The sequence below is a fragment of the Myiozetetes cayanensis genome, unplaced genomic scaffold (assembly GCF_022539395.1).
Source record: "Myiozetetes cayanensis isolate MyiCay16 unplaced genomic scaffold, myiCay2020 scf31, whole genome shotgun sequence".
Taxonomy (NCBI): domain Eukaryota; kingdom Metazoa; phylum Chordata; class Aves; order Passeriformes; family Tyrannidae; genus Myiozetetes; species Myiozetetes cayanensis.
The window spans coordinates 5,115,464-5,129,182 of NW_026087533.1; the positions used below are offsets into that span (position 1 = coordinate 5,115,464).

General features: G+C 63.2%; 1 protein-coding gene across 3 annotated transcripts; it reads left to right on the forward strand.

The window, feature by feature from the left end:
- The first annotated feature begins 662 nt into the window (after positions 1–662).
- Positions 663–13,117, forward strand: COL9A2 (collagen type IX alpha 2 chain). Of its 3 annotated transcripts, XM_050326597.1 has the most exons (32): positions 663–903; positions 2,700–2,774; positions 3,506–3,541; positions 3,633–3,695; positions 4,557–4,610; positions 4,810–4,845; positions 5,047–5,070; positions 5,221–5,274; positions 5,571–5,624; positions 5,776–5,823; positions 6,060–6,116; positions 6,482–6,535; positions 6,819–6,872; positions 7,515–7,568; positions 7,708–7,761; positions 7,839–7,892; positions 8,034–8,087; positions 8,292–8,345; positions 8,541–8,594; positions 8,715–8,759; positions 8,879–8,932; positions 9,196–9,249; positions 9,329–9,382; positions 9,992–10,063; positions 10,141–10,176; positions 10,354–10,398; positions 10,600–10,632; positions 10,959–11,105; positions 11,629–11,683; positions 11,847–12,035; positions 12,161–12,238; positions 12,376–13,117. In XM_050326597.1, exons 1-32 carry the CDS (start codon positions 832–834, stop codon positions 12,579–12,581), a joined length of 2,073 nt encoding a protein of 690 aa, XP_050182554.1. In that variant the 5' UTR covers positions 663–831; the 3' UTR covers positions 12,582–13,117. The 3 variants fall into 3 exon arrangements, 2 of the variants coding, with proteins under 2 accessions (XP_050182554.1, XP_050182555.1); XR_007630161.1 differs by lacking the exon at positions 12,376–13,117 and having other exon boundaries at positions 11,852–12,035; positions 12,161–12,224; XM_050326598.1 differs by lacking the exons at positions 11,629–11,683; positions 11,847–12,035; positions 12,161–12,238; positions 12,376–13,117 and adding an exon at positions 11,286–11,527.
- The last annotated feature ends 602 nt before the right edge of the window (positions 13,118–13,719 follow it).

Below are 13,719 nucleotides of genomic sequence, written 5' to 3' on the forward strand. Positions count from 1 at the left end.
GGGGAAATCTGGGGGAATTGGGGAATTTGGGGTTTGGGGGAATTGGGGAAATGGGGAATTGGGGGAAATGGGGAAATTTGGGGGAATTTGGGGGAATCGGGGGATTTGGGGGTTTAGGGAATGGGGAAATTTGGGAGTTTGGGGTTTGGGGGAAATGGGGAAAGTGGTGGGGATTGGGGAGAATTGGGGAAATGGGGGACCCGCTCCTGGGGGCCCTGAGGCCCCAAACCACATGAATCAGCGGCTCGTTGCGGAGACTTCGGGCTTCAGGAGGAGGAGGAGGAGGAGGAGGAGGGAGGAGGAAGAACTCTCGGGATGAATCATCCGTATTCCCAGGAGCTGGGGGCGGCTGCCGGCACACGCAGGAGGCTTGGGGGGCGCTGGGCACGGAGGGGGTGCGTGGGGCATCCACCCCACCCCCGTGGGCACAGCCCCCTTCCCCTCCCAGTGCCACATTATTGGGGGGCATTGCTGGGGCTCCCAGGGCAGAATTTGGGGCAGAACCCCCTCCAGCATCCTCCTGGGGGTCAGAAATCCTGGCCGGGGTGTCCCAGGGCAGCTCCGGCAGCAGCTCCTGTCCCAAATCCTCGCCACCATCGCGCCCACCCCCCTGTCTCCATCCAGCCGTGCAGCCCAAAATAGCCCCGTGCTCACCTGGAGGGCGGGGGGGCCAGGGCTGCCGCCTGCCCTCATCCCGCTGCTCCATATTAATGAGCCCCTTCCTCCTCCTTCTCCTCCCCCTCCTCCCCCCGTCCCTGCCGGTGTCCGGCGGTGCCGAACCCGAGCTCCGCGACACGAGCCCACCCGCGCTCGGGTCCGGCCGCCCTCGCCATGGCCGGGGGTCCCTCGGTGTTCCAGCTCTGGCTCCTGCTCCAAAGCTCCTGCCTCTGCCTGGCCCAGCTCGTAAGTGCCGCGCTCGATCCCGCTGCGCTGCGGGCTGGGCTGGGCTGGGGCTGGAGAAGGGATGGAGAGGGGCTGGATGGAGAAAGGGAAGGTGCCCATCGCCCCCATGGCAGCGCTGAGCACCCCCGCGACTTTTGGCTTCCATTCCCAGCACCTTTCCCTGTTTTTCCCAGGAATGGGGGAGGTTGGGGACAGCCCCCAGGCGGGACCCACCGCCCCGACCCACCCGGGACCTCTCCGTGCCAAAAGCCCCGCGGGAAGAGGGGACTTGGAGACTGGAACTTGTTGGCTGAACAAGTTCCGTTTTATTCTCCCCCTCTGCCCTTTCCCTCCCCAGCAGCCGCCGGATCTGCTTCCCATCACCTGGGAAAATTCCCTTCTCCTTTCCTGGGATGTGCTGCGGCTCCGGATTGAGGGGGCTGAGGGGGGACACCAGCAGAGGGGGTCCTGGGGGTCCCGTGGACTCCCCACACTCACCCGGGGGCAGGAAAAAATGGATCGGGAAGAAGGGAAGGTGTCCACCCGCTCCTCGGGATGAGCTGTGCAGAGGAGGAGGCAAAATTCCTCCTGGGAGCCCACCTGGGAAAACTCTCCCTGCCTCGCACGGAGGGGGGCTAAAATCTGGTTAAAAAGCCAGATTTTTAGAAAAGATTTTGGAAAATCTTTCCATGTGGCTCCTGTTGGCGCGGTTTGGGGGGCAGTTCCCTCCTAGAACAGCCCGTGGTGGCAGGGTCTGGCCAGGGGAGCAGGCTGGGGGATGTGGGAGCTCCGGGAACAAGGAACTATTTGGAAATCACTGGGACAGGACAAAGGTGCCTTTCAGGGGCTCTGCCAGGGATCGGGATTCGCTCCCTCCCCAACTGCAGGGTTTGATCCAGGGCTCTCCTGTTCCCTGCTCAAACCAGCAGCTCCCCTCACCCCTATATATTTATATTCATTATTTCAAATAACCCACCCGGAGGAGCCGCAGGATTTGCAGCCCAGCCACGTCTGGTTCCCATTTCCAGGAACACCACAGGTTCCATCTCCAGGACTGGAATCTCTTCCCCCCCAGACTCCCCGTTAGGATAACAGAGGTTTTCTTTGCAGAGTCCTGAGCAAACCTCCAGGCCGGGCCCCGGGAGCTCCCCTGCCGCTCCTCAATGGAGCTTTTGTGCGGGGCTGCGGGACACGGGCACCGAGCCAGCCCGGCTCAGGGACAGCCCCCGCCGAGGGCCGGGGGTCCCCACCTCACCCGGGGCTGCCGGCACCCAAATCCTGCCAGTGCTCCCAGAAATCCCACTCTGAGCCAAGGGGGGCCTTGGCAAGTGGTGTCATCACCCCGTGGAGACCCTGGGGGTGCCAGGGAAGGAGGGGAGACAGAATTGGGGTAGAAATGCTGCCCTCAACCCATGGAGACCCCCACGCCACTGGGGCGGGAGCCCTGGTGGTGGCAGGGAAGGAGGGGGCAGAAATGGGGTAGAAGTGCTGCCATCACCCCATGGACATCCTGGAGTCCCATGGAACCAGGGCAGGCAGGGGAAGAAAAGGGGTAGGAACTGAGCAGGGGATGGGGAGCTGGTGGTGCCAGTGCGGGGGAGATGCCCTGGGTTTCCCCATTCACACCCTGACTGGGGGGCACAGCAAGGAGCCCGCAGGGATGGGCAGAGCTGGCACAGCCTGGGGTGCTCCCTCCATCCCAACTCCCCCCAGGGATGGGTCCCCAGCACACACCAGCAGCTCCCACCGTCCTCCCAGCATGTCCTGGGGTGCCTCTGCTGCTTCCTGACGGGGATCCCATCCCTCTTCCCCCTTAGCGAGGGCCACCAGGACAGTCCGGCCCGAGAGGGCCCCCCGGTCCTCCAGGAGTGCCGGGAACGGACGGGATTGACGTGAGTAACCGGGAACCTGAGGGAGGAGAGGAGGGAGGGAGGGAGGGGAGGCACAAAGAGGGACATTGTGTGTGGGGCAGAGGCTCAGGCAGGGCAGGGGATGTTGGTGCCGTGGGATTCCCGCTGCTCCTGGGCTGCGGCACACGGAGCATCCCTGGCTTTAGCTCAGCTCCTGGCGCTGAGGCACCATCTCCATCCACAGCTGCCCGTGGGCTCCTGAGCACCTTGGAAATTGGGGGCTGAAGCAGTTTTGGGGGATCACAGGACAGGGAGGTTTGGGTGCTCTCCTGTCGGGGCAGCAGAGGATGCTCAGAGGGGCGCAGGGTCAGCCCAGAGGGCAGGGGGGCTGGTGGGGAGCAGGACACCCCGGTGGGTGATGATGAGGCCAAGGTGTGGTTGGGGGAGCTGTGGCTCCAGATCCTCCCCGGGCTGTGGAGTGGGGGCCCGAACAGAAGGGAGACCTGTGAGCCAGCATAACCGTGCCCTTTCTCTGGGATGTGCCCCCAGCTGTTATTTTAGTGCTATTTATACCCAGACAGCCACAATTTCCCCCCCTCCCAACCCCAGCACAGCCCTCCCCAAACCCCAGCACAACCCACTGTTCCCAACCCCAGCCCCGTCCCAATTCCCCACCTGGCTGTGGAATCCAGCTTGAGGAGGGGGACAGGGATGCTGAGCCCCCCACCCTGGGGGGTGACAGACCCCTTTTACAACCTTCTTCCTCCCCCCAGGGTGACAAAGGCCCTGCTGGAGCCCCGGGCTCCCCGGTGAGTACCCACCCTTCCCCCAGCTCCCCCGTGCTCTCCCCCATCCCAGAGGAGCTCCTTCCATCCTGCCCCCTCCTCCTCTCTCTTACAGGGTGTCAAGGGGGACCCCGGAGCCCCCGGCCCTGATGGACCCCCAGGGAAGCCAGGCATCGACGTGAGTACCCACCCCCTGCCCCCCAGAGGGGGTCCCTGCCCACCGCCCCTGGGGCACAGCAACTCCTCTTACCGTGCCTGTCCCACGTCAGAACGGGCCAAAATCCCTTCCTGCAGGAGCTGGAAGCACCTTTGGAATCACAGCAGAGCTTGGGCAGGGCTGCTGCCACCCCCTCCCACTGCCTGGGCACCCAAAAGCACGTCCCACTCCACCCCACGCAGGGCAGAGCTGTGCCAGGGGAGCACAGGGTGCTCAGGGACACCCTGAGCAGGGACAGGTTTGTCCTTGTCCTTTGCTGCTGCTGCCCTGGGCCTTCACTGAGCTCTTGATTCCTCCAGAATAAACCTGGAGCAATCCCATGTCTCCTCCTGGAGCCACCCCCCTGGCAGCCATAAGGTGGCATCGGTGACTCCAGCACTGTCCCCTCCCTGGCACGAGCAGAGTCACCCCAGGAGCGGTGGCAGAAAGGGGACAGAGCTGTCACCTCACCCTGCCCGGGTGCTGTGGTGGGTCAGTCCCATCCCCAGGTCCCCTGGTTGGGGTCTCAGGGGTGTGTGATGGGTGCCCAGGGAGGGTTGGGTGGGCTCCTGCCCCGTGCCCAGGTCAGTGCCAGGGACTTTCCTGCTGATCAGAGGGAAACCCAAACTACAGGGTCCTCTTTTGTGCCTCTGATGGCACTTCACGAATCTTTGGGGGTTTATTCTATTATTTTATTCTTCAATAATAAATGAATAGAGAAATAACTGTCACTGTGAGCATGAATTATTCATCCAGCTGGACCTGCCTGCAAAAGGATTCATCTCCTTCCATGGGAACAACACCAGGGGCTGGGAATAACCTTTGGGGTCTCTCCTCTTGCAGGGCCTGACAGGAGCAAAGGGGGAGCCAGGACCCATCGGAGCCCCAGGAATCAAAGTGAGTGAGGGGCTGCTCTGGGGCAGCTGCTCCAGGCTCCCACTTTCCTTGGCTCCCACCTGGACAGGGACCAGGAATTGGTGATGGAGGTTCTGGCAGTGAGGGGGCACTGGGGCTGGCTGAGGGAGGGGGGATTTTAGCAGCTGACAGAGCAGACCCACCTGTTTCTGCTCCTGACTCTCCTCCTCTGCCTTGGCAGGGCCAGCCTGGACTCCCAGGGCCTCCAGGGCTCCCTGTGAGTATCTGCTGCTCCCAGGGGTGCAGGGGATGCTCCCACTCCTGCCACACGTGGGGTGGGAGCAGAGCAGGATGGTCCCCAGCCCCCCCAGCTGCACCCTTGGGGGAGCTGTGGGCATCCCCCTGCTGGGGACACAGATCCTGCCGGGTCTGGGGGCTTGGAGAACTCAGACCAACTCTCTCTTTCTCCCTTTTCCAGGGTCCTTCTCTGCCAGGACCACCCGTGAGTGCCACACTGGGGGCTGAGGGGGTGTGTGGGTGACCAGGGATGCTGCCTGGAATTGTGCTGGGAGAGCTCAAATCCCAGCAGGCCCAAAGGGAGGCCTGGGGGGGTGACCTCTCTCCCTCAGGGAATGTCTGTCTTCTCCTTAAGGGGCTTCCAGGCCAAGTTGGGCTTCCCGGAGAGATCGGGGTGCTGGGACCCAAGGTGAGGAGTCAGGGAAAACCTCCCCTCCCTACCCCAGGATCTGCCCCCCTGCACTTCAGGGCTCCTGGGACAAACAAACAGGGATGATGCTGTAACGTGGGAGGGTGGGGCTGGAGGGGTGGCAGTTCTGTGCCACCAGACGGGTCCCCTGGTGCCATCCACCCCCGGGACGTCCCCGTTCCTGCTGTGACATCCTGGCTCTCCAGGTCTCCATCACCCCTCTCCACCCCAGCCCTGGAAAGCACCTGCCACCTCCCCACCCTGACATCTCCTTTCCTGGCTCTGTTCTTTCCCAGGGTGACCCTGGACCCGACGGCCCCCGGGGTCCCCCAGGCCCTCCAGGGAAACCCGTGAGTATCCCCCCGGCCACCAACACCTTCTGCACGAGGGGGAAGCTTCCCCCAGGCTCAGACCTGGCTCTGGGGCCAGGACTTGGGCTCTGCCTCCTGGGAAATCATCCTGATGCCAACCCAGGGATGCTGATGGTCTCCTTCCCTCCAGGGCCTCCCGGGACACATCCAAGGACTGGAAGGCAGCGCTGATTTCCTGGTGAGAGCTGCCACGGCCTTGTCCCTCCAGCAGGGCTCTGCAGGGCCCTGGAATACAGCCCCCCCTGGAATTCTGTCCCTGGGGAGGAGCGGGGTCCCCAGCAAAGCTGGGGTGTGAGCAGGGGGTCCCCCGTGTCACCTCTCCCACGTGGCACAGGAGCCCGTCCTTCCCAGCACGGCTTCTCCACAGCCTCCAGGTCCTTCCCCAACTCATCCTGTGCTTCTTCTTCCCCCCAGTGCCCAACCAGCTGCCCCCCAGGTCCCAAGGGCCCCCAGGGACTGCAGGGACTGAAGGTAAGGGAGCCCTGGAGCTGCTGGGAGGGAACAGGGACTGTCACCTCCAGCAGGCTGGGGCAGAGCAGAGCATCCCATCCTTGCTCTGGAGCCACAGGGAGCTCAGGAAGAGCCCTGCTCCCCTGGGAGCACCAGGACACTCATGCACAGAGAGCCCCCAAGCCAAAGGTGCCTCGAGTGGCTTCCCAGCTCCCACCAACCCTTTCCTGGGGGTGGGACCCTCCCTGTGCCAAAGCCCCAGTCCCAGCCCTGCCACTGCCTCAGGACGTTCCAGTGGGCACCCCAGGGTGGGCTGAGGTGGGCAGGGCGGTTCTCAGGATGCTTCCATAGCCAGGGGTGCTCATGACCTTCCTCCTCCTCTGCAGGGACACAGAGGCCGCCCCGGTGCCCTCGGGGAGCCCGGCAGGCAGGGGGAACAGGTGAGTTCCCAGCAGCATCCAGGTGTCCCTGCCTCTGGAGGAGCAGGGGATGGACCCTTTTGGGGCGAGAAAAGTGGGGAAAAAAGGAAGAAAAGAGGTGGGAGAGGAAGGTGGGAAATCTGGAGCTGGGAGATGGAGGGGGACAGGGTGGGCTTCCCACGGTGGTTTCCTGGGCAGGGACACCTTCCCCATGCCCTGCTGGGTCCCAGGTGAGGGGGTCTTGTGTCCTCAGGGCTGTTGGTACCCCCAATCCCTCCCAACATTCAGTTCTCTCCCTGCCCAGGGCCCCAAGGGTGACGTCGGTGCCTCTGGAGAACAAGGAGTCCCAGGCCCTGCGGTAACACATTCACCTCTCTTTGCCTCTCCACTCCCCCAGGGCCCCAGAAACTGGGTGGGGGGAGTTTGTGCTTGGCCCCAGACACTGGGGAGGTGACCCCAGTGTGTCCCACACAGCTCTGGGATGGCAGCAAAGCCTTCATCCCACCCATCTCCCTCCTCCCAGCCATGGATGTCACCATCTCTCCCAACAGAGACCTCCATGGGCTGTTAACAGGGATAACTCCTGGGCCAGGACAAAGCTCTGCCGTGCCCTGAGCCCCCCTTACCCCACCTGAGTTGGGGGTGCAGCTCCCAGCTCACGGCAGGGCTGGGAGGGATTAAAGCTGCAGGAGCTCCCTGAGCGCTTTGAAGATGAAAAGCAATTAATGGGCTGAGCCCTCGGTCCAGGGAAGGGCAGGACTGCTTTGAAGCAGAGCTTTGGCAGGGCAAGAGGCTCCAGTCTGGGCCCGCTGGTGTTATGGAATTGACAGCTGGAAAGGCACCTGCTGGGGGGCTGCAGAATTAGGGGGCACTGAAACACCTCGTGTTTGGCAAAACAGGACGACTCCCGGCTCTGGGTTTTGCTGTAATTGCAGCCTCCCCCTGGGCTGCTCTGGGGGGGCTTTGCAGCTTAAACTGCTTGTGCTTCCCTTCCCTGCAGGGACCTCAGGGCCCGAGGGGGTACCCCGGGATGGCAGGACCCAAGGGCGAGGCGGTGAGTGCTGGGGGGCAGCCATTCCCAGGCTGGAGGTGCTTCCTGGGACCATCACCAACACGCTGGACCTGCCTCCTGCTGGGTGGGGCTGGAGGTTGGGGTGCCAGGCACTGACCCCCACCCCGTGCTCTCTCTGCAGGGCCCTGCTGGGTACAAGGGCATGGTGGGGTCTGTCGGAGCAGCTGGGCGGCCGGTGAGTGTCCCCCCCTCCCCCTGGGGGCTCAGGGACCCCCCAGTTCCCTGCTCAGCCCTGGCCTTTCTCCCCTGCAGGGCAGGGAAGGCCCCAAGGGACCACCTGGGGACCCCGGTGAGAAGGGAGAGCTGGTAGGTGATCCCCCCATCGCCAGTGCCCCCCACGCCCCACCCTGGCACTGTTCCCAGCATGGAGAGGGGCTCCTCCCTCTCCCAGCCCCACCCCTGCCCCAGGGGGACGCTGACCTGACACTTTGCCCTCTCCTGCTGCAGGGTGGCCGTGGCATCAGGGGACCCCAGGGGGACATCGGCCCCAAGGGGGAGAATGTGAGTACAGCTGGTGGCCCCCGTGCCACGTCTGGGAACCAACCTCTTCCAGCAAGGAGAAGATCCCTCTGTCCCTCTTTGTCCCGCCCTGTGTCCTTGCACCCTGGCAGGGCTGAGGCTTTCCTTTCCCTTCCCACCCCTTTTTGTCCCCCCACGAGCCTCCCTGTCGGAGGTGACCGAGTGACTCTCCCCTCCCTGTCGCAGGGTCTGCCGGGCATCGACGGCAAGGATGGCACCCCGGGTATCCCAGGGGTGAAGGTGAGCAGGGCCAGGGGCTGCCTGTGCTGGCACAGGGCACGGGCACACCCCGCTCCTCGTGCCAGTGCTCGCTGGGAATAGCAGGGATGGCAAGTGGGATAATCCCCCAGCCCCTGGCTCCGCTGCTGGCTGGTGGAGAGTGGCAGTGCCCCCCTCTTTGCCCCAGCTGTGACACTCTCTGTGTGTCCCCCCCAGGGCAGTGTGGGACAGGCCGGACACCCGGGCACGCCAGGACACCGGGGACAAGCTGTGAGTGTTGTGGGCACCCCCAAACTGGGCGGGCACCCCTCAGCTGTGGGGTGACACCCCCAGCAGGGACGGTGCCTGCAGTGCCGTGCCCGGGGTTTGAGCCCAGCTTGCTTTCCCCAGGGCTTGCCAGGCCAGCCGGGAAGCAAAGGTGGCCCAGGAGACAAGGTGGGTACCCCCCCCCAGCATCCACCCCCTGACCCCACGGCTTCTGTGCCCTCAACCTTGTCCCCGTGCTGTCCCCTCCCCGTCCCTGCTGTCCCTGAGCCACCTCTGTCTCCTCACAGGGTGAAGTGGGTGCCCGTGGCCAGCCTGGCGTCACCGGTGCCCCAGGGCAGCTTGTAAGTACAGAATGTCACCGTGTCCCCCCTGGGCACAGCCTGAGGGTTGCCCTTGCTCTCTCTTTTTTTTCTCTCTTTCTCTTTTCCCTGTCGAACCAAAAGGGGAATTGGGCAGTTTATCTGCCCCTCAGGGGGTCACTGCTCCCTGTGTCCATCACCTCCTTGGCCACCAGAGGCTGCAGGGGATGAGGACAGTCCCTCGGGAAGGATGCCCAGGAATGCAGGAGCAGCAGCTGCCCTGGGTGACTCTGCCTCTGTTTTAGGGCGAGCCTGGCCCTCGGGGCGAGCAGGGCCCGCAGGGTGTCCCTGGGCTGAAGGTGAGTCAGGGGGCACTGGGGGTGGTTTGGCCATGCCAGGAGCTGCCCCTGACTCTGCCCTGTCCCCGGGTGTCCACAGGGTGACCGTGGCGAGCGTGGCCTCGTGGGACCCCAGGGGGAGCAGGGCAGAGTGGTGAGTTGTGCCCACAGCCAGGATGGGCACAGGGAGGGCTCAGCCCGGGGGTCTGGGGGCTCTGCCGTGGATGCTGAGCCCGGGGAGGGGCTGAGGGGTCAGTGGGACACAGCTGGAGCTCTCCTTTGGTCCAGCCTGGGCTCAGTCCTGCTGGGCCTGGCTGCCTCAGGGGGAGGGATTAACCTGGGGCAAATAGCTCAGGGATTAGTGGAGCTGGGACCACGCTGGGTCTGCAGCCCCAGCAGGGAGAGGAATTTCCTCCCAGCCCAGGGAGGGGGGAGAGGCTGCCTGGGCCCCTGGGGTGGAAAAATGACCCAGAAATGACCTTTGTCCCTGTTCCTCGGGACAGGATCCCATCCCTGGATGATTCTCCCTCTTGGCACAGCCTGGAGGGAGGCTCCTCCGTCACTCTCTGCCCCATTCCCCCTCAGAACCTGGATTCAGGGGAGGTTGGGATGCTGGGGGGACAGCCAGAGCTGTTGAAGGGAACTGGGAGCTGCTCATGCATCCCATGGCCTGGGGGAGGATGCTCTGATGGGGGAGGGAGGTATTCCCTTTGCCTCTTCTCACTCATTTTTCCCTTTTCCCTCGTGTTCCCTTGATTCCCAGGGGCAGAAGGGCGAGCAGGGCCCTCCAGGGATCCCAGGACCCCAAGGCTTGCCAGGAGTCAAAGGAGACAAGGTGAGTGCTCTGCCTGCTCAGGGCCCAGCTCTGGGAACGTGTCCTGAGCTGGGCTGAGCCCCCTCTCCTCTCTCCAGGGCTCCCCAGGGAAAACTGGCCCCAAAGGCAGCGTTGTGAGTACATCCCCCCCTGCCCAGGCTGACCCCGTGATCAACAGGGCTGGCTCCAAGCCCATGCTCCACAATTCCCTCACATCCCAGCGGAACACACCGTGTCCAAAGGGGGTTTCTCCTGCAGAGGGGGTGGGTGCTGGTGGGGAAGGTTCATCTCTGCTGTTGCTTTTCCTCTAGGGAGACCCTGGTGTTCATGGCCTGGCAGGGCTGAAGGGAGAGAAGGTGGGTCCTGGGGTGGGGTGGAGGGACACGGGGTGGATGTGGGTCCCTCCCTGCCCCTGTGGGGTCTCCTGCCCAGCACGGTCCCACAGCATCACACCCCAGAACAGTGCTCTGGGAGGGGGGTACATGTGCATCCCCCCAAGCTGCCTCTCCGGGGTGATGCTCCCTCCCCATTGCCTTTCCTGTGTCCTCTGTCCCCAGGGTGAATCAGGAGAGCCAGGGCCAAAGGGACAGGTGAGTCACGGGGGGGTTTGGGGCTCCCCACCCCGCGGTGCTGGGGGGCTCCTCGGAGGGACCCTCAGCCACAGCTGCTCCTCCCAGCCTGGTGCTCCATGGAGCTGCTGTGTGCTGCACACTGCTGGCCTGAGAGGGTATTTTCCCTATTTTCCCTGGAACTGGGCTGCAGTCACCACACTCAGCCCTAGATCCGGGCTCAGCCCCTGCCTGGGGTTCAGCCCCCGACCGCAGTGGTTGATATGGGGGATCTTTGGGGTCTCGGGGTGCAGCCCCTGTGCCCAGGACAGGGCTGAGCTCCTGAAGGCTCTCTCCCTCCCTTGCAGCAAGGCATCCAGGGTGACCTGGGCTTCCCTGGCCCCTCGGGGGACGCTGGAGCACCGGGTGTGAGGGGATACCCGGGACCCCCCGGCCCGCGGGGGCTGGTGGGGGAGCGTGGAGTGCCAGGGATGCCCGGCCAGAGGGGCCTAGCGGTGAGTGCCCCCCAGCCCCACACCCCCCTCGCCTCCTGCTGCCTCCAGCTCCTCCAGTGCTGCAGGGGAATTGCCTCTGACCTCTTCTTCCTGCCCAATTCCCCTGGGAAGCGGCTGCTGTTCCACTCAAGGGGCTGCCAAGCTCTTCAAGAGGTCTGAGCCGGGATCCTGCCTTCCTAGGAAAGAAGAATTCCTTATTTCCCACCACCATCCACACATAAACCATCCAGCAGCAGGTTTAGCTCCAACGTGGCCTTTTGCAGCCTTCCTGGGGTGGGGATTTTTCCGTATAAACCTCATGTTAGGCTCAAAAACGTGGCTGTGGGAAGTTAATGCCACGAGCAGCGTGAGCTGAGGCTGGAGCAGCTGCACTGGGACAGGATGGAAAAGAGAAGGGTGGGAAGGTGCCATTGGATGCAGAGGCAGGGGATGCTCTGGACCAGGGGATTGGGATGGGAGTGGCTCTGTGGGAGCAGGTGGGGACAGAAGGAGCGATGGCCCTTCATGGCCTGTCCCTCGGCAGGGCCGGGACGCCGGGGACCAGCACATCGTGGACGTGGTGCTGAAGATGCTGCAAGGTGAGGGGGGAGCAGGGCACTGGCAGGCATCCCATCCCACCCCATCCCACCCCATCCCATCCCATCCCATCCCATCCCATCCCATCCCATCCCATCCCATCCCATCCCATCCCACCCCATCCCATCCCACCCCACCCCATCCCGGCCTCTCTCTGCCCCACAGAGCAGCTGGCGGAGGTCGCGGTCAGTGCCAAGAGAGCTGCCCTGGGGGGAGTGGGTGCCATGGGACCCCCTGGGCCCCCTGGGCCCCCAGGGCCTCCTGGTGAGCAGGGCCCACACGGCCCCATGGGGCCCCGAGGCGTCCCTGGGATCCTGGGAGCTGCCGGGCAGATCGGCAACGTAGGACCTAAAGGTGGGTGTAAAAACTCCTCCTCAGGGCTGGCACTGCCTCCTCTGCCACCTCCAGCGCTGAGCAGGGGCATCCCCACCCTCCCATCCCATCCAGTGTCCATTATTCCATCAATTCCTTCCCCACAGGGAAGCGAGGAGAGAAGGGTGAGCGGGGCGAAGTCGGCCGTGGCCACCCAGGAATGCCGGGTCCCCCGGGGATCCCAGGTGAGTCCCTCTGTGCCCGGCACAGACAGGGCTGGATGCCCCTTGCTGGTGGGACGACGAGCCCAGGAGTGGCTCCGAACCTTCTGCTCCGCCCTGCAAAAACCTGCAGCCCCCCCAGGCTCCCATTCCCATTGCAGGTCCCCCCGGCATCCCCGGCCACGCTCTGGACGGCAAAGCGGGCGAGCGGGGCCTGCCGGGCGCCCCGGGAGAGGCTGGAAGGCCGGGATTGCCCGGTCCCACGGGACTGCCGGGCTTCTGTGAGCCAGCTGCCTGCCTGGGAGCCTCGGCATACGCTGCTGCCCGCCTGCCAGAGCCGGGCGCCGTCAAGGGCCCCCTGTACTGAGGGGCCACCGGCACCACCGACACGGCAAAGAGACCACAACACTGCAACCCCCCCAGGGAGCCACCTCCACCCCTCCCACGGGCCCAGGAGCAGCCAGAGGGGAAGCACATCCCTGGGAATTTAATTTTGGGGGTGGGAAGAACCCGATCCCACAGCTTGGGAGTGGTGGAGAAGGAAGAGTCGCCCCAAGTCCCGTCCTCGTCACTGGGGTTTGTTCCCTGTGCCCCTTCCCCAGAGAAATAAATTGTCTTTTCTACAAACCCTCCCACTCTGTTATGTCCTGCTTGGGGCTGAATGGGCTCATTCAAATTTCCTTTTTTTTTTTTCCCCCTTTTCTTTTTTAAAATTTAAATTTTTAAAGCCCCCCCCTTCTCCCCCAAATTTTCATTTGGTTATTTAAGGGACTTCCCAGGTCCAGCCTCGTTCAGCGCTGGGCACTTCACAGAGCTGTAAATCTTTGTAAAAAAAAAATAGGATTATTTTATAACTGTGAGTAGAAAACCACCAACTTTTTCAAACGGACAATAAAAAAGCAAGATGGATGATTAAGAACTGAAACGTGTTGATTTCTTTGAACGGATCCCTGAATGGTTGCAGAGGGGGGCTGTGGATCCAGCAGGATCCGTAGGTGTCTGCCATCCACAGCGGGCGGGACCGGAGGTGTCTGTGTTTGTGTGGGGGTCATCCTGGCAAATCCCACCCCCAGGTTGACCCAGCAGGGTGTTCTCTTCTCTCCCCTTCGCTGGACAGCAAAGCATTTTGCCATATGGATCCTTATCTTCCTGACAGCATGAGGGGGGATGGATTCACACCCAAAAAAAGATGGGATATTGGGAAAAAGTGCTTCCCTAGGAGGGTGGGCAGGCCCTGGCACAGGGTGCCCAGAGAAGCTGTGGCTGCTCCATCCCTGGAAGTGTCCAAGGCCTGGTTGGAGCAATCTGGGACAGTGGAAGGTGTTGCTGCCCATGGGAGGGGGTGGAATGAGATGATCCCTAATATCCCTTCCAACCCAAGCCATTCCATGATTCTCCAAGTGTCCCGTCCTTATTCCCCATTTAAATTCGCTTCCCTGTGCCCTTTCCAAACCCAAACTGAACCAGCTCACCTGAAGGGGGTTGTCTTTTACTAAACCAGAACC

What these genes read in the sequence shown, in the direction of transcription:
- COL9A2 (XM_050326597.1), top strand. Translation starts at nt 832, where the DNA reads ATGGCCGGGGGTCCCTCGGTGTTCCAGCTCTGGCTCCTGCTCCAAAGC. An exon ending in CAGGCCCTCCAGGGAAACCC is followed by an intron (nt 5,625 to 5,775) that starts GTGAGTATCCCC and finishes CCTTCCCTCCAG; the next exon opens with GGCCTCCCGGGACACATCCA. An exon ending in CAGGAGTCAAAGGAGACAAG is followed by an intron (nt 10,064 to 10,140) that starts GTGAGTGCTCTG and finishes TCCTCTCTCCAG; the next exon opens with GGCTCCCCAGGGAAAACTGG.